Source organism: Protopterus annectens, chromosome 3.part1, assembly GCF_019279795.1.
Source record: "Protopterus annectens isolate FY-2018-M chromosome 3.part1, PAN1.0, whole genome shotgun sequence".
Classification (NCBI taxonomy): domain Eukaryota; kingdom Metazoa; phylum Chordata; order Ceratodontiformes; family Protopteridae; genus Protopterus; species Protopterus annectens.
This window is the reverse complement of record NC_056732.1, coordinates 1,517,168,579-1,517,192,874: the sequence shown is the minus strand read 5'-3', so window position 1 is coordinate 1,517,192,874 and position 24,296 is coordinate 1,517,168,579. Positions and strand designations below refer to the sequence as shown.

Below are 24,296 nucleotides of genomic sequence, written 5' to 3'. Positions count from 1 at the left end.
GTACAATATTTGCATTAGTAATGAATGCAGTAGCAAGCCATATTAATCGAGAGCTAAAAATGTAAGTTATATGACAAAACAAGGAAGAGCGGGACCTATGTTATCATATGCCAACACTATTATTTTAATTACTAGACAGATGAATGGTATGAAAAAAGTTATTGAGTATTTTAGTAAACATTTGCAAGTAATAGGTATGCATTTGAATAAAGATAAAAGTAAAGGATTGGGGTATGATGGAAAAATAAATAAAATGGATTTTAATATGCACAAATTAGGTGTATTAGGAATCAGATTTGGAAAGAAAGACATTGTAGATTTACAATGGAAGATTATAATAGAAAAAGTTAAGCATATATGTGATTATTGGAAAACATTTAGACTTTCATTTATGAATAAAATTATACCTTATAAATTCTATAGTTTTAGGTAAATTAGCTTATCTAGCTAGTGTATTTAATATGCCAGCAATATATGAAAAGGGATTTATTAATATTATGTTATCTTTTATATGGGGATCTAGATTACACTCTCTAAAGAAAGGAACATTGTATGTACAGAAAAAAGGAGGAGATTTGGGTTAATAAACCCTACTGTATATGCATCTTTGAATTTGTATAAAGTACTTAAACGCTTAACAGAAGAAAATGAGACTTTAATAAAGAAAATATTAAAAGATATACAAAAATGGCATGTTATTAAAAGTCACAAAAGAGAAAGAATTTATAATGATGAAATAAAGGCTCATCAGGAAAAAAATATAAGGTGGAAAATAAATATGGATGAATTGGAAAAGGACAGAAAAAAATGGGATGAAAATATAATGAAGACATATTTAATGTATATCCATGGAAAGAATTAAAACGCATGAAAGTCAAAGGTATAAAAGCAAGAAATGAAAGATGTAAAGACATGTTTGAATATCAGGATTTTTTGCGGTGGGTTGCTATTAAGAAACTGCCAGTGAAAGCTAAAATGCTTTATAAAAAAGATATGAAAGAGCATGTAATAATTGTGGAGAACAAGAAGAAACAGCAGAACATGTTTTTAATGTAATAGAATTATGAAAATTATGGGACAAATTAAGAAATATAAATTATTCTGACAATATGAAGGGAACAGATGCCATAACTATGGACATGACTGAATAAGGTTTTTACAAAGACAAAAATAAAAATATGTACATAAAATGGTTAGAAGAGCATTTAATGTGATTTGGAATCACAGAGTTAAAAAAATATGCATAATGCTAAATGGGATTTAGAAGAAATATTAAAAAAGATAAGATTTTGTTTTGGAAATTAGAGTGGGGTCAGATAAAAAATAATGTATAAATAGAAAGTGATGAAGGACACTTTAAGTGATGATGTAATGTAAAATGTGCACGGAGAAGAGCGGGCAACCTGACCAAAGAGAAGCCACCAGGAGACAGGAATAAATGAATAAAATCAAACATTTAATGAAGGTCCAACATTAAAGGTTTGATTTTCAGCATTTGTTCGTGTTTCCTGATGGCTTCTTTTTGGTTGGGTTGCCCGCTCATCACTGTGCATGTATGTTTTAGTGTACCTGTTTGTCTTTGTGCTCATTCGCTGGCTTTGGTTTTGCAATGTAAAATGCATTGTAAATAAGCCCGTTTTGTAAAATAAAGGACCCCTACTTTTTTTGATAGGTGCCAGGGGATCCTTTACATCCGCTTGCGCTACCACCAACTCAAGCAAATGGGGCCTCAGTATAAAGTCTCATCTGGAGTACAGCACCAGTTAATAGTGCTGAAGCAGTTTGTCAATGCCCACTCTACTATTATGTGGTTCCCAGAGATTTTCTTATGTCTAGCTGGTTCACTGTGCAAATGGAAAATGGCAAGAGTACTTAGAAACATGTGAGCTGCAGTCTAAATGATTATGTTGAAACCTCCCACTATTATGGCATGGAAGAAGATGAAATGAACAAAAACCAAGTTCACTGCATCCAAGTGTAAAAGCTGTTGGGGAAGTACCTTAGCAGGGGATATGACTTTTTTTGGTATCTCCTTGGGCATATTCTACTCCTGACCAGTTATGATCGGTGACAATAAAAAAGGACAAAATGAGCAGTGTAAATAATCTTCTCCAGAAATAAAGAAAATATCCACTGCCTTTTCCTCCTCTACCATCACCAACTCACATCTATAATTCTGGGTTTAGGACCATCTACAAAAAGACACTTCATTTTTTCAAAAGAACACACAAAAAAAAAAAAAATCACAATAATTTTCTGTAGTGATTTTTTTACTCCTTTCCCAATTCTTTGACAGCCTTGTTTTCCTATTCAGGATAGCAGGAGATCTAGTGCCTATCTCTGCAAGAAACTGGCATAATAAAGCAGACAACCAATTCTGGATGGATTCCAATCTATTGCAGGATATATCTACACACACAAATGTACAGGCAGTTATATAACCACATACCGTATGTACACCTCAGGGCAATGTAGAGGATCAACAGTTCATATTAATGGGCATCTTAAATCACAATCTGACACTGTCTTTACTGTGATGAACTCATGTTTTTAACATGGTATTTAAGAATCTCTATCTCATCAGCTACATATACAATTCTACCTGATGAGGTGATTTTAGTTACCAACTGTGAAATCATCTATTTGGACAGAAATGTATAGTTATATTGCCATTGTTAATAAGTTGATGCCCATTTTGAAAATTTGGTGTACAGTCAGAAGGTTAGATTTAATCTGGCAAACATTTATTTATAGGTTCATAGGAAAGTACTAGGCTAGCTGTCCTTGTGGACCATTTTAAGCCTAAACAATTTCCCTCAGAGGTAAGTATCAAACCCTGTACCTTGTGTTTGTGAGATAAACACTTTAACCTTATGCCATCTCCCAACCCCAATTTTGATTTTGATACCATACTTTTAACATGCCACCTAGGTGGCCACTTTACATGATTATTAATTCTGGCAGAAAACAAATTTTATATTACACCAAATATGAAACTGCACTTTGGTAAGAAAACTTTATGATAATATTACTGTGGCTCAAAAGGCATGATTGCAAAATGTTTACTGTCAAAATCTGATACAAACATACTGATAATGAGAAATATGTTTTTTTACAATAAATCTGGTGAATGAATCATCTAAGCTTGTAACACAACTTTTTTTCAGGCCACAACTAATGCGACAGTTGTCATTTCTTATATTTATAACAAAGTAAACTTTTATTCAACCTAGGATTTGCTGCAAGAATTCTCATTTGGAGCAAGACAAAATATTTTCAGTTTTTGTGCAAAAGGAAGGGCTAAAAAGCACACATTGAAATGTTTTGTCAAATATACTGAAAATCACGCAATCCATACTTAATGCTGGCAAAGATTTAGTTTCTCAGAGTAAATCAATGGATTCAAGATTTTATGGACTTATTTCTGACTGGTGACGTTTTTGCCTCAACATTTCCAAGTGTCACAGCACAGTCCTACATTTATTTATTTAATTATTTATTTCAATTTGTTTACTTGGGTAAAACTGATCCACATGAAACTATTTCACATTTAAACTAGGAGAAACTACAGGATAATTAAAAAGGCATTTGTAGCATCTCTACATAAGTAGAAAAATATGTAGTACAGAACAGTAACATAAAAGTACAATAGCACAGGATCTATACAAAATTATAAAGATAACATGAATATCAATTAAACTTAAGAAGTAATAATTCTAGCCGGTAAAATTAAGTATAATGAAGAGAACTAGTGCTATTTACACATTATTTGAAGAAGATATTTTATACATTCTGATACTTACAAAGCTGTTCATGTTCACTGGTTTGAAAAGGAACAAAATATCAGTCTTAGAGTACTTGAAAGTAGTATGGAATTCTGTGTGTCAGGTCAACTTACAACTCCAGTAACTAGGCATTATTTTTCACTTTTAAGCTTTCTAGTTAGCAAGCTCTGCAGAAAGAAATATCATCACGTGTACTACTAAATTCACTATGGGTAACAAAGTCCAGAACAAGAACATTTGCAAAGTTAAGTATGACTTTACTACTTCTACAGGACTAATGCACAGCCTTCCTTCATCTATCTGTACCACTCTCACTCTTAGCCTGTGTTGTGTTGTGAATAGCTCACTATTGTATCCTCCTGTTTTTGATACTATCTATACAAGTAGAGCACCACAGCATACTATAAAGGTACAGTGCACTGCACTACTGCACAGTGTACAAATACAGAATCACAAGACACTGTAAAAGTACAGTGCAACAGCATAGTGCACATATACAGCATACTGTACAAGTACAGCACCACAGCATACTGTAAATGTACATAGATACAGCATAGTGTACATGTACAGCAACAGCACAGTGTACAAGTACAGAATCACAGCACACTGTACAGGTACAGCACCACAGCACACTGTACAAGTACAACACTACAATATAGTATACATGCACAGAATCACAGCACTCTGTAAAGGTACAGCACTACAGCATAGCATACATGTACAGAATCACAGCACACTGAACAACTACAGCACCACAGCACACTGTACAAGTATAGCACCATAGCAATCTGTACAAGTACAGCACCACAGCAAACTGTAAATGTACAGCACCAAAGCAAATGGTACAAGTACAGTGAGCAGCGTAGTGTACATTTACAGAGATTCTGATGAAGTCTCCTGTAAGGAGATGAAAGCGCTTAATCCAATTTGGTTTTACTTCTGTTGTTTGGTTTGGAATTGTTAAATATGCATTTATCAATTTGGAGCCATTGTGGTCTTTCCTGTGATGTTATTGTTGGCTCTATTAAGGAGGGACAGCCTTTATTGAAGCTCTGCTTGTCCAGATTGTGTTTTTTCCGGTTTTGATTCCAGCGTTTTCATTTATCACCAGTTTTTGTACATTTACAGAGCTAAAGCACAGTGTACAAGTACAAAGTCACAGTGTGATGTGATTCTGTACAAAACAACACACTGTACAAATACTGCAACACAGCAAACTGTACAAGTACAGTGAGCAGCATAGTTAACATGTATAGCACTACAGCACAGTGTGCAAGTACAGAATCACAGCACACTATACAAGTACAGCACCACAGCACACTGCAAAGGTGCAGCGCTACATCATAGTGTACATGTACAGCACTACAGCACAGTGCGCAAGTACAGAATCACAGCACACTATACAAGTACAGCACCACAGCACACTGCAAAGGTGCAGCGCTACATCATAGTGTACATGTACAGCACTACAGCACAGTGCGCAAGTACAGAATCACAGCACACTATACAAGTACAGCACCACAGCACACTGCAAAGGTGCAGTGCTACATCATAGTGTACATGTACAGCACTACAGCACAGTGCGCAAGTACAGAATCACAGCACACTATACAAGTACAGCACCACAGCACACTGCAAAGGTGCAGTGCTACATCATAGTGTACATGTACAGCACTACAGCACAGTGTGCAAGTACAGAATCACAGCACACTATACAAGTACAGCACCACAGCACACTGTAAAGGTGCAGCGCTACATCATAGTGTACATGTACAGCACTACAGCACAGTGCGCAAGTACAAGTACAGAATCACAGCACACTATACAAGTAAAGCACCACAGCACACTGTAAAGGTGCAGCGCTACAGCACAGTGTACATGTACAGCACTACTGCACAGTATAAAAGTACAGACTCAGTGCAAACTGTACAAATACAGCACCAGAGCGTATTATGCAACTACAGTACCACAGCAGAGCACAAATACAGTACCACAACATACTGTAAAGGTACACAGCTACAGCACAGTGTACATGTACAGCACTACTGCACAGTATAAAAGTACAGACTCAGTGCAAACTGTACAAATACAGCACTACAGCATACTATTCAAGTATAGCACCACAGCAGTGCAAAAATACAGTACCACAGCATACTGTCAAGGTACACAGCTACAGCACAGTGTACATGTACAGCACTACTGCACAGTATAAAAGTACAGACTCAGTGCAAACTGTACAAATACAGCACTACAGCATACTATTCAAGTATAGCACCACAGCAGTGCAAAAATACAGTACCACAGCATACTGTAAAGGTACACAGCTACAGTACAGTGTACAAGTACATAATCACAATATACTGTACAAGTACAGCATCACAAAAGTGCACAAATACAGCCCTGCAGCATACTGTACAAGTACAGTGCTGCAGTATAGTGTACAAGTACTGAATCACAGTACAATGTACAAGCACAGCATACAGTAAAAGTACAGTGCTACAGCACACTGTGCAAGTACAGTACAAGTACAGCACTAGAGGACAGTGTACAAAAGTACATAATCACAGCACACTGTACAAGTACAGCACCACAGCACAGCATAAATACAGCACCACAGCAAACTGTACAAGTACAGCACCACAGCAAACTGTACAAGTACAGAATCATAGCATCACAGCATACAAAAGTGTTTTGTTCACTTCATTCTTTCTATCAGAAGAATGTCACACAACTATAGACTATGTTCTAATAACAAATGTAAAATAAATAAATAACACGTGTAGGCAATACTGTGTCTGTGATAAATACATGAGAGGAATCTTTGCAGGTACAAAATCATATACAGCAAAAAATCACTACAGATGAACAAAGTACTGGCCTTATCACAGCAAGTAAACAGTCATTGCAGTATTTCATGTTTTCCAGAATTTAGTTCACCACACTTCTTGGTTGAAATGCATGAATAGTTTACTAAACTACCTGTTACTTTCAGTCTAATTTCAGGATGATAATCACCGATTCTCCCCATGCACTAATGGCAATTTTTCCACATTCTTCAAACATCACAGTCTACAAATGGCTATGGATTACAAAAAAACATATATCTGCCAAAATGTGTTCCCTTCAGAATCTCGAAATCCTAAAACCTTGAATTTCATATGGTCGAAACCACATGACTGAAGTTTTAGAACTTCGAAATTCTGAACGAGGATCTGCATACAGCGCAGAACAGGAGATTTCCCTTTTCCTCGCTGTAGTGCGATCTCGGACTTGGTATATTTAGGTAGCGGGGGTGTGGGGGGTGCAGGAGGGCTTGCCCCCCTGCAGAAACTTTTAAACATTTTTTTTTTTTTTTTTTTGAATTTGTTTCGGAGTTTAGATATTCTGAAACATTGATCATATGGTCTCTCAATCATACGGCATTTGATGTTTCGGAATTTTGAGATTCTGAAGTCAATCCCTGCCAAAATATGTGCAAAACAACTATAAGGAGAAGCATGTGGTCATCCTCTCTGATGGTCCAGCAACAGTTCAATGTACTATTTCACACATGGTTGCCTTCAACAGTGAACATAAAAACCTATGCTGAAAAACAAGTATCTCTTGTTTGGAGAAAAAAATGTTGTACATTGGTAATTACAAGGCAGTAATTCCAGCACCAAAACCAAAGAAGTGGAAAGGAACTGTGTGTGGATTACAGTACATCTCATTGAACCCACCAAGCTTTTTCAGAAACAAAATATGAAGATCCTGAAAAAAAAATACTACTGTAAGATGCAGACTGAAGGTATATACATAAAAAATGCAGCCAACATGCTCTCTGTGTTAGCTGCACAGGTTATCAGACTTGTATTAAACATATTCCTTACCCAGATGAGTAACTGTGTTATCACAACATTTGCCATGGCACAGGAGAGGTGCAATGCTGTTCGTCCATCACCATCACCATAAGTTTCATTTACTTCCTCCTTGGTCCCATGAGCCAGCAGCAGAACTACCAGTCGGAGGTCATCCTCTACCACTGCCCGGAGAAGCTGCTGTCCGAGAGGCACATCCGACTGTGGAAGAGAAGCAAGGAAAAGCTTCTGTTCATACTTTGCCCGAATCCAGCATTCTTTTTCTTCCCTTAAAAGGGTAAAGAAAACACAGTCACTGTATGTGGACATTTGCTGCTTCTCTATAAAGAAATTAAAATTTGCTGGAGTCTGCACTTAATTTGGTTAAATATATTCATTTCTTACAACAACTGTGCAAAAAAAAGTTTTTCTGTTGAATCTAGAGTTTTAACTATGGCAACTAGAATGTAGTTGCCAAGTATAAGTGAAGTGGGATCAGAAGTCATGCAGACGATTTCAAACAGTGACTGTTATGAATCTGATAAACTGCAGTGATTAGCAGCAACACAGCTCTGTTATTTAAAGCCATACAAATCTGAAACTGGTGTGCCAATGCTAACATTTGCCCTAGTATGACTATGCAAAATTAGGAAAATGGCCATTGTGACATTAAGCTGCTTCTGCAGAATTTGAAGATGAAACATACAACATGCACAAGTAAAAGGTTTCCAATAACAGTTCACTGAAGTGACATTAAGTACAGATATTATGACTTTCAATATCCAGGGCCTGTAGCCAGTAGCAAAAGTTATGATGCTGCTAATTAGAAATCTGCAAGGCTGACACTGTACCAATGACACACAAAGAAAACCACACTGACAAAATGTGACAAATACCAACAACCACCTTAGGTGTACATTACTGAAAACTTTCCATAGAACAACAACTGGTATACATACAGGTTGATTATATTTCAGACTTTTCAAACAAAATGTCATTGATGTGGTATGTGTTATTGCCATCTTGTACTATAACGCATAAAATTAATATGACAACTGTAACTTTTTCATACTTTGCAAGTACAAGTCAAAGCAAACATAGTGCAGTCACAGGAACTGGTAAGCTTTATAGACGTGGCTAAGACTAAATGTCCTTCCATGTCACTGTTACAGCATTCTTCACTGAAGGGATCTGATGACGAGGTCAGTCCAATGTCCAGCCAGTATACCAAAGCCTGTAGATCTTACAGGTGCCTTACATCACAGGTATGCTCCCTGCTTTGGGCATAATGGTGACGTATGGACGCATACTCAGAACATCTTTGCCACCAGTCAGAAAGCCACTATCAAGTGTCAGTCTGAAAACCTGTCTACTGTGCTGGTTACCAAGCCATCATCAAATAAGTGCCCCATTGGGGTTTCTTCTCTATTTTTTCCCAGTCGTATTACCTGTGTTCATGCCATCCAAGGTGGGAAAATGTCAGTATGGGAGGCAGATTCCCCATAAAGACTATCACAACCATTGTCTTTTTTGCCTAGGCATTTCATGTGACCATATGCAGTGATCAGTCAAGCACTTGTCCCTAAAACCCTCTGTAGTTGCTTATCTTCTCTCTCCACATACTTTGAGAACCAACATCTTAAATTGTTGGCTCAAGATAGTATGGCAGAATCCTCCCATCCTGAGGAAAAGCTGTCTTCCAGGAAGAAGGCCAAAAAGTCCAGGCCTGATCCAGTTGCTGTCCAGCCCTCGCCAGATGTTTTTCTATAAGCTAGTGAAAGTCCTGAAGAATAGCTGTTGCTTGCATCGGATTCCTCTGTGACGACCCCATCGGAGGACGGCATGGAACCTTGTTCTCTCATGTCTTTAAAGGCTTTTTTAGAAGAAAGGCCAGAGCAGAAAGAAAGAAGCCCCTACTGAATGCCATGGTCAACAAAATCAAATGCAGCTGAGATTACATAAGACACCATCATAATAATGTCTTTGATTTTTCATCACCACGAAGTATGTACGAACTTTTAAAACAGCAGCTTTTGTTCTGTGATATGACACGAAAGATGACTGATGATAAAAGTCAAAAACGGATTATGATTTTACAGTGTTCCAGTTACATGTAAACAACAAGGAACTAAAAGGTTACAGACTTGGTGGTATTTCTCAAGTGAGTGAGGACTGAAAGATTTTTTTCCCTAATGATTAGTAAAAGTGAAGGCCTCCTTGAAAAGGGATGGAAAAGTTCCAGTTCACAACGATATCCACAAAGTCTGAAAGATAAATGGACCAAGGAAAACTAGGTAAAATGAAAACTACTAAAATCCTTGTTAAACCATGGTTCAAACTGCATAATATGAGATAGATGACAAGCAAGATACCAATCTCCAGTAAAAAAAAAAATCTCACACCATGACCAAGAAAGAATTCCCTGTTTTGTTCAGTGCAAGTCCTGTGAAAGTATTACGAAAAGTTCCTCATTTGATGCCACTTTTTTATATAAAGAATAATGCAATTGCCTCACTTTTTGTGGGCTTGAAAATAGTTACTGATGACCAAACAAATTAGAATTCACAACATGTCTACAATACGCAGTGGTGCAACTAGCTGAATTTAGGAAGCAGACAGCTGCTTGGACAAGTACTGTGCCTTTTTACAGACCATCTCTAACTGGTATAAAATATAAGGTACTTTCCTTTTAAGTCAGACCTCAAATAGGTGGGTTTTACTATGCAGGAGTTCAAACCTTAGCCTTTCTCCTCTGATACCATGGCCCCCATGATCAATCCAAAACTCTTGCATTTCAGCATGAATACGGTATACATGGAGTAGAACAAAAGGATATAGGACATCACAAATGGCCTGCTAGAGGTCACCGACACCTGATTAGGATCCTTTACAGTCAGGTATAGGAAGGAGCCAAAAATCAGCTCAATGCCAGACACATATAGGTTCATAGGTTCATACTAGGCTATCTGCCCTAGGGCATTTATAAGCCTAGCCAGAGTGTGTTTGGCTTTCGCCACCCATTTTAAATTAATTTTGCTATGCCCTTTTTCGAGGTTAGTATACTGTGCCTCTGTCTAACAGTGACACAGAAGTGATACCCGGGGTAAACCTACGATCTCCCATCCACTCATCAAGATTCCTCTTGAACAGAGTCAATGAGGGACTCTGCCTAACCTGGACTGGGATTTTATTCCAGAGTGAAGGGAGCCTCTAGGTTATGAATCTGTCCCTCCAGCATGTCCTATTTATTTCAGTGCAGAGATTCAAGTCTCTCGAGCGTATAGCTCAATGGGATTTGGATTTTCTAAGGTGCAGCATGTCCATTAATTCCGGGTTGGACATGGCTTTATACGTCAGGCACGGATCGCCTCTGAGCAGGCGGTATGCTACTGAGTGGAGCTGGAGTTTCTTTAACCGGGCAGCATATGGCATCTGTTTGAGCCCTTTGATCCTCTTGGTGAGGTACTTTTGGGGTCTTTCCAGTTGCTGCAGGTGTCTGGTAAGGTACATCCCAAAAGGGGCATTGTACTCGATTATGGGCCTGATGAGGGATGAGTAAAGAGGCACGATGACCTCCCCTGATCTAGATGTGAATCCCTTCATGATTAGGTGGGCTATATAAAATGTTTTTCTAACCACTTTGGCCACGTGGTTGTCAAATGAGAGATTGCTATCAACTTGGGTCCCCAGGTCCCTAATTACTTCTTCTGTACTTAATGGATTACCACCTATGTGGTAATTTGTGGGCACTTTGTTTTTGCCAAAGGGATGACTATACACTTTTGGCGTTTAGCTTGAGGCCATGGCTCTGGCACCAGTTGTCTGTTTCTATGAGGCCCTTTTGGAGGATGCTTGTGTCGGCTGGAGAGTCGATTATGGTGCCCAGTTTGCAGTCATCTGCGAACTTGGTCAGCCACAGTCCTTCCGTGTTTGCCTGTACCTCTGAGAAATATATACCGAACAAGAGAGGTCCCAGGACTGAGCCTTGTGGGACGCCACTTGTAACTGCTTTGGAGTCTGACATGGCTCCAGCAATTCTAACCATGTGGGTTCTGTCCTTGAGCCAGTTTGCAACCCATCTAGTGACATAGGGGTTTATATTTAAGCTGGTGAGCTTATCTATAATGCCTGAGTGGGGTATTGTATCGAAGGCTTTTGCGAGGTCCAGGTAGGCTGTGTGGACCACCTTCCCCTCGTCAATGGCCTTGGTGACTGTTTCAAAGAAATCGACCAGGTTTAAGAGGCAGGATCTGCCCTTAACAAAGCTGAACTGGGTTGGATCCAGTGTCTGTAGGTCCCCAATATCTTTATTTATGAGGTCCATGATGATCCTTTCCATAGCTTTGCAGACCAAGCTAGTCCGGCTTATGGGGAGATAGTTTCCAGGATCCGTTGAGGCACCACCATTGTGGAGAGGGACCACTGTTGCTGTACGCCACTCTTTGGGTACATATCCTGTAGTAAGGCTGAGATTGAACAGTAGTTTTATGTTTGGGTTTAGCTCTTCTTGGAGTTCATGTAGGAGCAGCCCGGGACACTGTCTGGTCCCATTGATGCTGTGTTTTTTGCTTTGGAGAGGGCAGCTCTTACCTGAGCATCTGAGATGACAGGGGGGCAGCACTCTGCTGGGATAGATATTCGCCCTTTTGGTGGGGAGAAGTTTGCGCTGAACCTGTCAGCTAGGATGTTGGCAATGTCTGTGGGTTCGGTGTATTTTTTGTCATTTTGGACTAATTCTGAGCATATCTGGGAATTCCCACCCAGGTTCCTAACATAACTAAAGAAAGCCTTGTGATTATCCTTAGTGTCCTGTGCAATTTTTCTCTCGAAGCTGGCCTTAGACGATTTTATGAATGCCCGTAGTTTTTTGCTAATACTGATCAGAGATATATTCTTGCAATAGATCAGCTGATGATAGGGAAATCTTACTACAGGAAGCTCAACTATAAAGTTGTTCAGACAGTGGTTAAGAGTGCAAAAAATGGCTTCAATCCCAAATATCGGGAGACTATACCCATCTGAAAGATCAAGTTCAGAAAAGACCTCTACTACATTTGCTGGTCTAGATATCTGTGTTTAAAGTTGCCCAACACCAAACAATTCTAATATGGCAACACTTAAGATGATAGTATCATTAACTTTTGTGGAACTGCGCGCACACACACAAACACACACACACATTCCCCGGTCTCTACTATTTGTGATTTTGTATGAACGTAACACCAGTGGAACCAATCAAATGAGTTTCAATCAGTTCTGCTAACAATTAAAACATTACCATTATGAACATTTGATTACACACACACACTTTTATGTAGAATGTGATGTATATGAACAGTGCTGCTTTTGCTGTAAGTTGAGATTTTTCTCTACCTTAGATGAACATGTTTTTAGAAACAAAAAGACACTTTGCTATATTTGCAAATCTACATTGCCAATGGATTTTTCTTATTTTAATTTACTTATTTATGTGTGTGTGTGTGTGTGTGTGTGTGTGTGTGTGTGTGTGTGTGTGTGTGTGTGTGTGTAATTTTACCTTTTGCTTTTTACTGTATTTTCACTGCAATCGTGGATTTTTTGTCATGTTGTGTAATACCATCATTCTTCAATGGTATTACATAAATGTAAATGCATTCATATTATATTGTTGTTCATGGAGCTTTTCTGCTGGGACTCCATTGAAAATGGGCTCTTCTTGGACCAATGGACTATCCCAGTAAACAAACTGTAAAATAAAAATAAATAAAAGATTTGTCAGAACAGGTTTACTTAAAGAAACAAAGCTGTATAAAAGGAAGGCTGAGAGAAACTCAGGCAGTGTTTGCTTGTTGTCTGGGAAGAGGCACTTGATGTCTGGTGCTGCAGCTCAACAATGGATACAATAAAATGAACTGGAAGAAGACACCAGGAGAAGGCTGGAGTTGTCAACTAATATGAGAGGGGGGGGAAGAGGGAGAGAGACGGAGGGAGAGAGGTAGGGAAGGAGTGAGAGGGAGAGAGGTGGAGGGAGAGGGAGGGATGGAGGGAGAGAGAAAGAGACAGAGGGGGAGAGGGAGGGAGGGAGAGGGAAGGAGGGAGAGAGGGAGGGAGTGAGAGAGAGGGAGTGAGAGAGAAAGGGGGGGGAGAAAGAGGGAGGGAGAGAGAGAGAGGAAGGGAGGGAGAGAGAGAGGAAGGGAGGGAGAGAGAGAGAGGAAGGGAGGGAGGGAGAGAAAGAGGGATAGAGAGAAAGGAAGGGAGGGAGAGAAAGAGGGGGAGGGAGAGATAGAGAGAAAAATTCAAGACAGAAAGAGACACAGAAGCAGTATAAAACCATTTTGAAGGTACTAAGAACTTGCTGCGGGCCCTAGGACTTTTTTTTAAAGAAAGTTTTTATTAATTTAACATATTTGCAATACATATACAAAGAAAGGAAGACATTCAAAATCACATACTGTTGTACAATGTCAGGAATATAATGAATCATCAAAGCAATGTTATACAATTAACACATTAAGAGTCTTGGTAGTCTTGGTACTTCCAATACAAACCCTAAGACTTTTGTTGGGGAAGAACCTGCATTTTTTTCAGTTATTTTGTATAATAAATAATATTGCCCTTTTGTTCAAAGTTTGCCTTCCACTGAAAACAAACGTTCACATTAGAATTTGAATAAATAATTTCTGTAAAGCAAATTCCTACCCCGTACACACAAACCATGCAAAGCCTCCAGCATCTTGTGCAGCAGAGAAAGGGGAGTCCCCCCCCCCAGTAAATCTGTTAAACATAGTGCATTTTACTGTTTTCACATTCCCAGCCATTAACCAAAGATACAGACTACTCCCAAAATCACATCTCTCACTCTAAATACTGACACCTAAGCAAAGTATCATAGTTATTTCATTTCTGAACATTCCCAGATGTGTGTGGCATCCCTCACCTAAGAAAAAAAGTTTGGTCCTCTGTTTATCAGCATAACATGTGCTGGTACTCATGAATGAGTATACAACGCACTCACGAATGCATATACAACAACACTCTTCTCAGCAGAGACTCACTGCTGTGAATAACTGATGTAGCAGAAAATGAAAAAGAAAAACAAATAAGCAAAGACCATTTTAAATTATATTCTGATTAATATGGAAGAGAAGTAATAAAATAATACAGAATATGCTTCACAGGGCAGTGCACAGAGTAAACAGCCTTACAAACAGCTTTTAAAGGAAAATTTCATTCTGGGACAGAGCCACACAGTAGAAAAAAAAAGTAGATGCAAAGAACTTAAAAGACAAATTCTCATTATGGGCTTGATGGTATGTGGATACTTTTCGCTGTAAGATGCAAACTGTCATTGTGGGGCATGCTTGTTGATATCTGGAGACTTTTCTACCTAAGAAGCAAATTGCCATTTTGGGGTCTGTTTGTATGTGGACACTTTTCACCCAAAGAGGCAAATTTTCATGGTGGGCTTGCTGGTATATGAACACTTTTCACCCAAAGAGGCAAATTTTCATGGTGGGTCTTGCTGGTATGTGGAAACTTTTCTCACTAACAGGCAAATTGTCATTGTGTGGCTTGTTGCTATGCGGAGACATTTCTCCCCAAGAGGCAAATTCTCATTGTGGGTCTTGTTGTTATGTGGGGACTTTTCTCCCTAAGAAGCAAACTGTCATTGTGGGGCTTCTTGCTATGTGGGGACTTTTCTTCCTAAGAGGCAAATTGTCATTATGGGGCTTGCTGGTATGTCGGGACTTTTTCCCTGTCCAGGGTATCCCTCATTTATTGTAACATAACAGTGAAAACAATGCTACTAAGTCTATGTCATCCAGCTACAAGTATGTCTGGTCAGCAAGCATAAGAGGAAATGGGAGGGCACGTCTGTGGAAGATGTAAAAAGTTATCCAAAGATGTTGGCTTTCTCTGAGTGGGATTAGCTGCTAGCAAAAAATCTCCAGAGACACTGATATATGATATTCAAAAAAAAAAAAAAAATTCCATTTTCATGACATGAAATACAGGAAATTATACCCATGATTTTTAAACATAATTTCACATTCTTGCCAGGATTTTGTACTGTATTTATATATGTGCGTGCGTGTGTGTATGTATGTATATGTGTGTGTGTGTGTATATATATATACATATATATATATATATATATATATATATATATATGGGTCTATTTTTACTCACTGAACTTACACTTCTTTGAATCAGAAATTGCAAACTCCACTTCAGCGAAACACCACTCAACCAAAACCATGGACTACCGAACTACTTTCCCTGGGAAACAAACCACTTGGCTAGCAAGGAAAAAAAGTCAATGGAAAGAAATTAAACCCACCCAATTGGGGGCTTTACCCTCCACACCCGCCTGAGTAAATATACCAACTCCAAGATTGCACTACACTGGGGAAAAGGGCAAGGTTCACTTTTAAGTCTTTATGGGCACATTCAAGCCAATAAATATAAACCCACTAGTTTTAGAGGTTTGACTTTTTTTGTCTAAAGTCAGCAAGAAGTGGGATAAGATAATTTGTCCTCTTTCTGAAGGTGGAAGGATCCTGAAGTCGATATTTTTAAATTTTTGGGGGTGTGAGGAGTGCAGGGAACATGCCCCCCCCCAAAAAACTACTGCATGTCTTATTTTTTGTCATGGTTTTGGTTATTTGACATGTAAAATGGAGCCTGTTACTTTCAATGGTTTCATGTTTAATATATTGAGTATTGTGAAGACTTAACTATTCAACATGTGTTATATACATGCATACATACATACATACGCATGTGGGTATGTGCAGACACTAATATATATTGTTATGTGACTAAAGTTTAGATCTTTTGATACTGATGCTAAGTGTGAGCACAAAAAACTACTATATATGAAAAACAGCTGCACTTGAAAAAAGTATATCCCTCACACTACAAGTTCACTGCAACTTGACAAAAAGGGAAATTATCCAACATACTGCCATCTTGATATTAAAAAGAAACATTCAGAAACTGCACGTTAGTGATCACACACAAGGTCAAGCACGAGTGAATGGCTATACTTAAATATATGTGTGTGTATCTATATATATATCTATATATATATATATATATATATATATATATATATATATATATATGAATGCACACATGCAAACAGGCACAAAACAGGCAGAATAAGAAAACTCATAACGAAAGAACAAAAGAAAACTTGCAATACAATAACTTTACACATGCTTTTAACTACATAAGTGCTGCAAGATTACCAGAAAGTCGATGGTGTCAACTCAGGACAGTTTTATGCTGAAGGGCCTACATATTTATTCCAAATTTAAAATGTTTGCAAGGCAGCACAATTTGAATGTGATGAGTGTCCAGCTGTGTAGATAAGACTATCCTCAGATACTGAAAAAAAAAAAAAAGGTGACAGACTGCAGACAACGTGTTTGCTATAAGAAAGGCATGGACAATACAGGATGAGTATGTTTTATCAGTGCTGTCACATTCTGGCAGATCCTCTTGTTCAAAAATGAAGGATATTAACAAAAGATCCTAGTGCAATCATGATTTCTGTCTCCCTAGGGTGTGTGTAGGATCGATCTTGTAGAATAATGCTCAAAACGGCCGTAGCAGCTTCTCCTTTCTAGTTTTCTTTGCTGTTTCTCACTTTATAAAAACTATCTCACTAAGAATTCTATCCATCTCAATCTCCCATTCAGTCCACAATGTGACTCAAAAAATAAAAATCAATAACTGCGTTCAGGAGCATGCTCAGTGATGAGCTGACCTATGACCTTCCACTACTGGCAGATAAGGAAGACAGAAAGACCCAGTTGTTTCAGTGTCTAAATGAGTGACAGGAAGAGTTTGGCTGATACGGGGAATAAACAACTTGTCTTAAAGTGACAGGCCCTTTGAGACTAGCTTCATGTTATTAATGTCACTCAGCAGCCGGTTAACCGTCTTGCTGCTGGGTTTACTGCTACTTCCCAGGCCCTAACTTAATTTTTTGGTCATTTGTGGGCTTAGAAGATGGGGGGAAATGTGGCAATAAATCAGACTACAGAATAAAATTCTGGAAAGCTGGCAATTTTAGAAATGTAAACTACATCACTAATTGGCCACAAGTGGTTATAGAGTGAGTTGGGGTTCATTACTTAAGTAGTGCAAGAGACATCCACACATTCATGGTCAGGAGTCAGATTTGCTTACTTGCCTTTGATTAGGTCCATTAACTATAACTGTCCACTGTAATATGCACTGTGAAAAAATAAGGTGAAGTGAAAGAAATGGAATTGGAGACATCAATGGCCATCTGCCTGCCACATGTTTTACTATAAAAATACTGGAGGGCAGCTATCTCTTGTCAGGATTAAAACTACATTCGGTAGATGCTGTGAAGGAACATCTTTCCATTTAACTTCAGTTTTGGAAATTGCCTAATTTAAACAGTGGCACCAATAAAAAGTTTAGGTAAATATGGTTATATGCTCATTTTTCAACATACTCTTATGACCCTCTTTCAAGGGTAATGAAAATGTTCTTAAATACCACGAAACATAGTTTTGCAAAGTACAAACTCTTAATACAGTATGCTTTAAAAAAATGACAACTACCATGTTCAGTACTTACACTTGGTGTCAACATGGTAAACACATGAAAGCTGTAAAGCTATGGTCCTTGTGACGACCGTGCCCTGGCCCAGCAATCAAGGAGCCTCAATCCTCACCACTAATGCCAGGGAGGTCGTCTCCTAGAAGAGAGGAAAGGATAACTAATACACACAGTAAAGTACAATTTCCCTTAAGTGCACACAGAGATCACAGTCAGTCTGGGGCTGGTTGCTCCCTTGCTCACCAGGTCCCCAATAAGACTCCCCACTGGCACAGCTATAGGGTCCAGGTCTCAGCCTAGCTGGGCAAGCTAAAACCTTCAGTACCCTCTCTGTCCAACCAGTGCTTCATGTCCCTGCCAAGTAGCTGACACAGCACACACACACACACACACACACACACACACACACACACACACACACACACACACACACACACACACACACACACCCTTTGAGATAAGTATTTATACAACTTCACAGACACTCCTGGGAAAGGCTGACAAATAATCTCCAGCTGTGCCCCTTTACCCAGACCATACGGTAGTACTCCCTGCCACCACACATCTAATAATATCAGCTACTAAATGGCCCTGAAAAGGGTGTCCAATTATTACTGTGCAATATTATTATCCAATGGTAATGTGACTATTCAGTCTAGGCTTATTGGAAGGGCTTAGACAGTAAACTCTATAAATATATAATGTACTCTAAAGCATAATTTATCTCTACATAAACCAGCCACAGGTAGAAGGTTTTAAAAATATTTAATAATAAATAATTAAAACACAAGACAAAACTACTACACCACAGAGATATCTAAGAGTTCAGAGATCACACAGAAACTTAAAATAATACAGTAGGACAGGTTGGATTTCAAAGAAAAATACCTAATTAATCTTTACTAGCTTTATTCCTACAAGAAATCACAGTGCTAAAACTTGCATGTGAGCATAGGCAGAGTGCTGAGTTAGATATCCAAGATCAAAATGCTTTCAGTCTCTTGTAAGAAATAGTATTTAAACATTACTAACAAACATGTCTCTAAGGCCCTCCCAAATTGCATCATTTTTGACACTTATGTTTTCCCATTATTCATATTGCATCATCTTAACACCTGGTCTGAGTTCTCAGGCCACAAACTGCATTATTTAGCCATCTAACACCTGCTCAGGAATGTACAACAATACAAGGCATTTCACATATATACTCTAACAGAACCCAGAGCAATAAAGCACATTCCACATCTAAATTCTGGTCATAAACTTTAGCCTTAAAACAATGGGCATGAAACCTTCATCAAGACCCACTGGAGCCAAATTCTAACATGAAAGGGTCACAACATGCTTCACTGGGCCAGTAGAGTGCAATGTTGTTACATATTTTGCAGTTCCACATTTCACAGTATTCTGTTATACTCAAGAAACATGACTGTATTTTACATTTATTTACAAATGCCAGAATTATATATCAAATTCTATTTGACTAGGCTGGCAGCCTTCGCCCATCTCTCCCCAGTCGTCACAGTCCTCAAATTAAATGTAGCTGCACAACCATGAGGCTTGTACACTGTCCACCCTAAAATACAACTATACCTTTTTTAGCCCTACCTTATATAAATAAACACAGACATTTTTCAAATAGCAGTAGTACTGCCTTGTGTGAAAAATCACACATGGCTGAACAACAGTGGGCAAAAGGCAATGTAGTCTGCTCAGTGGAAGTCACCTTTCCCTGAGATGTAGTGATCTCACAGTTAATTACATTGCAGAGAATAGAATCCCCAACTGAAGTGTGTGGAAGCTTTGTCTCCCATGCAACCTGACTTCTGAAGCCCACTGAAGACTTTCTGTTTGCAACAGAGTAGAATTCAAATAGCTGTTATCTACCCTCATATCAGTAAACTTTTTGATTTTAAAAAGGCACTGAAACATAGGTATACAAAACAGCAGTCTGGACCAGATTACAAAGTGGCAACTATTGAAGTCAATGGGTCACTCAGAAAATATAGCCATTACAAGTTTGGGATGAAAATGTAAATTAGGCAGCACAGTGGTACAACAGCTATCATTTCTGCTTTACAACGCTAGATTAACTAGTTCACTTCTCATCTGGGGTTGCTTTCTTGGTTTTTCACTGGGTGCTCCAACTTCCTCTAGCATTTAAAGACATTTCACAGATGAATTGATGTTGTTCTTCTTTCTGCTTTTCCCAGTTAGGGGTCGCCATAGCGGAACTCCGGTCTGCTAATGACTGGCAGTAGATTTTTACAGTGCCGAGGTGCCAGCTCGACACCCAACCTTCAACGAAGGTACGCCCATTCTAAGCATGTCTTTCGAACGCCACTCGACCTCGGGGAGGACATGCAGACTCCACGCAGAAGGCGCTCCAGCCGAGAATCGACCTCTGAAATGCCCAAAGGTATCTGTGCATGTGTTAAGTAAGACTGAATGTGTGTCTGTGCATGTTACCAGTTTCTCTGGCTTGCACCTGGCAAACTGACATAGGCTAGAGCTTACCCTCCCAATTACTGAAATGAATTAAGCAGGTAACTAGATTAGCAAACAAACTAATATTCATAAAGAGGAAGACTCACTGTAAAGAGACTTACAAAAGAGTAAGAGAGCTCACTCTTTATGGTCTGAATACAAAAACTTCATAATAAAATGGAATTATAGCATTCAAATGTTTGCTAAATTGAATTGAGGACCCACAAATAAAAAAAATAAATACATTTTAATGCATAGCAGGCAAATGAACGTCTAATTAATTTATTGCTGGTGAATATGCTCTGTTCTTCTCTGTTTTAACTAGAATTCAGTCTTAAAGGCAAGAGTACACAAAGTGATTTAGTCGGAACTTCAAAGCCTGTAATTAGAGATTACTAGAATCAAACTCAATTTACAGGCTGTTACAATCATTTTTAATGCTGATTGCATGATGTTTCATAAAAAATCTGGTTGATATTTGAAGATTCAACCAAAGTTTGAATCAATAAATGCTACAATTTGCATATTTAGAAAGTCTTTACTTTTTCTTCAAATTATATAGTATTGCTATGTGTATTTACATATGCAATACAGTACAGGAAGAGGGAATGCAAAGTGCCTGGTCTATGTCTCATATCACCTGGAGGAGGGGGGTGCATGGTGCCTGGCCTATGCCTCATGTCACCCCTGGGAATGCAGTAATATCTGTAGCATGCACATTATCTCATGTCTTACTGCACTTAAAAAATTAATGTCCATATTTTCTGGCATTTTAAATTATAGCTTTACCAGTTTATGTAAGATTGTTATTGTGATAACATTTAGTAGTTTATTAATTGAACTATCTATGTTGGAGCTTTTCTCTCTGGGCCTCTACTGAAAATGGGAATCATGCCCAGTTGGACTTTCCCAGTAAGCATATTCCAAATATATAAAAATAAAATAAAAATTTCAGTTTTAATTATGTGAAACTTTTGTATGGCATTTTCAGGGTAGTCATTTTACAGACAGTTATGTCAAACGTTGTGTATCACTGCATAATTCCATTTGTAAATGCTTCATAGTCCATTTTCATAAATTGCATTTTGGAAGTGAGTTGCACAAATTCAGTGCTGTAATTCAAGAAGTGGTAAGTCACAGATGGTATGCAAAAAATTAAAGCTCAAAATGTTAAGAGTATTTGTTGAAAATAATGTTTAAAGAAGCATTTGTTGCACACTTTAATTGATAGCTGTACAGGGTTATAACTTTTTAATACGTGGAATTTTATATGAAATTTTCAGGGTTATCATTTTAGGGACCTTTCTTTCAAATCGCTGTGTACCATTATGTACTTTTATTTATAAATGTCATTTCGCACTTATTTTTCCAGATCCCATTTTGATATGAGCGAATTAATTTGATGGAACATTTTACACAGAGGAAATAGACTGACAATATGCTGAACATTTGAACTTGAAATGCAAAGCTTTTGCAGAGTCAAGTGCATCTGTTAAAAATAATGCTAAAAGTATGTTGCCTAGTTTGACAAAACACCTGTTGCACAGGATTAAAACTTTTAAACAACATGCAGTTTGACATGAAATTTTCAGGAAAGTTATTTTAGGGTCTCTTCTGCCTGCTGAATGGCAGTGTGCAGTTTCTTTTGTAAATGTCATTTTAGAGTCATTTTCACAATTCTCTTTTTCGATCAGAGTTCTACTAATTCCATTTCATAGTTTAAGTGGTGGTTGCCCACAGATGGCATCTTGAACGTCTATGTTCACAGTACTAAGTTTTGCAAGAATTATGAGCAGTTGTTTAAACTAATGTTTTACATGTATATCCCCAGATTACCCAACACAGTCCTGATATTCTAGTATAGCTGAAACCTAGCTTAAACACAGCACAAATAACTCCAAAATTAGACCCCCCTCAGCTATAATATAATTCAAAATGACTATATAAAGAGGAAAGATGGTGGTACTGCTCTAATATTTCCCAACAACTAACACAGTTCCCCTACAACAAACCAATACCAAAATTCACCTCAGCAGAGTTTCTTACTACATTCCTGAAAAAAAAAACATATACAAACATGCATTACTGTCTTTTACATCCCTCCTGGCAGCAATACATCTACGCTGGAAGGTATCTTACATTAGACATCCGTAACAATTCCACATGCAAAAATACTACAATGTGATAGCAATACCAATTGTTTGGACATAAACTTTAACTCAAGTGGGTATCTGAAAAAATTCTATTATACAAAAAGAGCTTACGTTCTTTTCTTTTTACTCTTAGGTGGGTCTAGTACTAAAGGCATTGTGAGGGCAGTGTTAAGAAATCAAACATTTGTTAAAATAACTACCTCTAATAAAATCTCCGATTGTTTTTTTGATACTTGGAACACACTACGTCCAGGGTCCTAGAATAGCTTGTATTGGTCATTCCTCTCCCCCACCAACTACTGGGAATGAAGAATACTAACTTTAAAAGTCACGCCCATCATATCTGAACTGCATTGCAGCTGTTTCATCTCCTGGGTGTATGCTCCCTTAGATGTAAGTTTATCTCTCTATTCACACAGTCTCAATTAACTCATTTCAAGCACTGCATAGAGACTCATTACTTTTTAGCATTCCATGGTTTGTGAGACTTCTAGATTATAAAGAAAATGTTTTTTACACTGTTTATTGCATTCTAATTTGTTTCCAAGGCTCCACACTGTTAGCGGTCAAAGTGTATTCTACTGTAAGTGCTGTTATTTGTGGCCTAAACTAGAAATGTGCTTTAAATTTTCACAGGCAACTATAGTTACACGTCTATTACAAAGAGGTTATGTACTCACCATAACGTTCCATCTGTGTTGTCAGTCTTCATTCATTTTTGACAGTTGGGATTCAGTTCCGATCCTCGGAACTGGCTCGACCATTGTACAGCTCGAGCCAGACAGAAACTCTTTGAGCCAAGTTTCTACCCACAATGCCCCTGTATATGTTACCTCAGATCGAGTTTGCAAATTACAACAAGATGAAGTATATATATAATATACAAGAGGAAGCCATGTCGAAGGTAAATACCCTAATGCCAGCCCAGGACAAGGGTACGAACCTCCAGGAAATCTCGAAGGAGGGTTGGATGTCAAGAATGAATGAAGAGCAACAACACAGATGGAACATTATGGTGAGTACATAACTTCTTTATCTGATGTTGTCAATCTTTGTTTATTCTTGACAGCTGGGACTGAGTCCCCAGCTACTTGTACTCTGGATGGCCTTATGGAAGGATTTTCCTGAGAACCATAGAGCCAAAGGATTTTCTTACCCTGGAGACCATATCCAATTTGTAATAAGTGATAAAGGTATGAGGGGCTGCCCAAGTTGTGGCTGCACACATTTCATCCAAAGAGGCCTTGGAATGAAAACCAGCTGATGTGGCAATAGTTCTGGTCAAGTGAGCCTTTACAGGCGCAGGCATTTTAAGATTGTCTTGTTCATAAATAAAGGTAAAGCAAACACTTAACCATTTAGATAGGGATACCTTAGAAACAGGTTTACCTATCCTCGATCCTGAAAAGGAGACAAACAGTTGGAAGTTCTACAATTCTTAGTTCTGTCAAGAT

At 38.3% G+C, this 24,296-nt stretch overlaps 1 protein-coding gene across 2 annotated transcripts in view; it reads right to left on the bottom strand.

Annotated features, from left to right (window-relative positions):
- AGAP3 (ArfGAP with GTPase domain, ankyrin repeat and PH domain 3) overlaps nucleotides 1–24,296 on the bottom strand; it is a 2,466,462-nt gene that overhangs the window by 53,942 nt on the left and 2,388,224 nt on the right. For both annotated transcript variants that reach the window (XM_044067593.1, XM_044067592.1), the window contains exon 17: nucleotides 7,655–7,910. In XM_044067593.1, coding sequence (XP_043923528.1) covers nucleotides 7,655–7,910 — 256 coding nt within the window. The remainder of the gene's footprint in view (nucleotides 1–7,654; nucleotides 7,911–24,296) is intronic.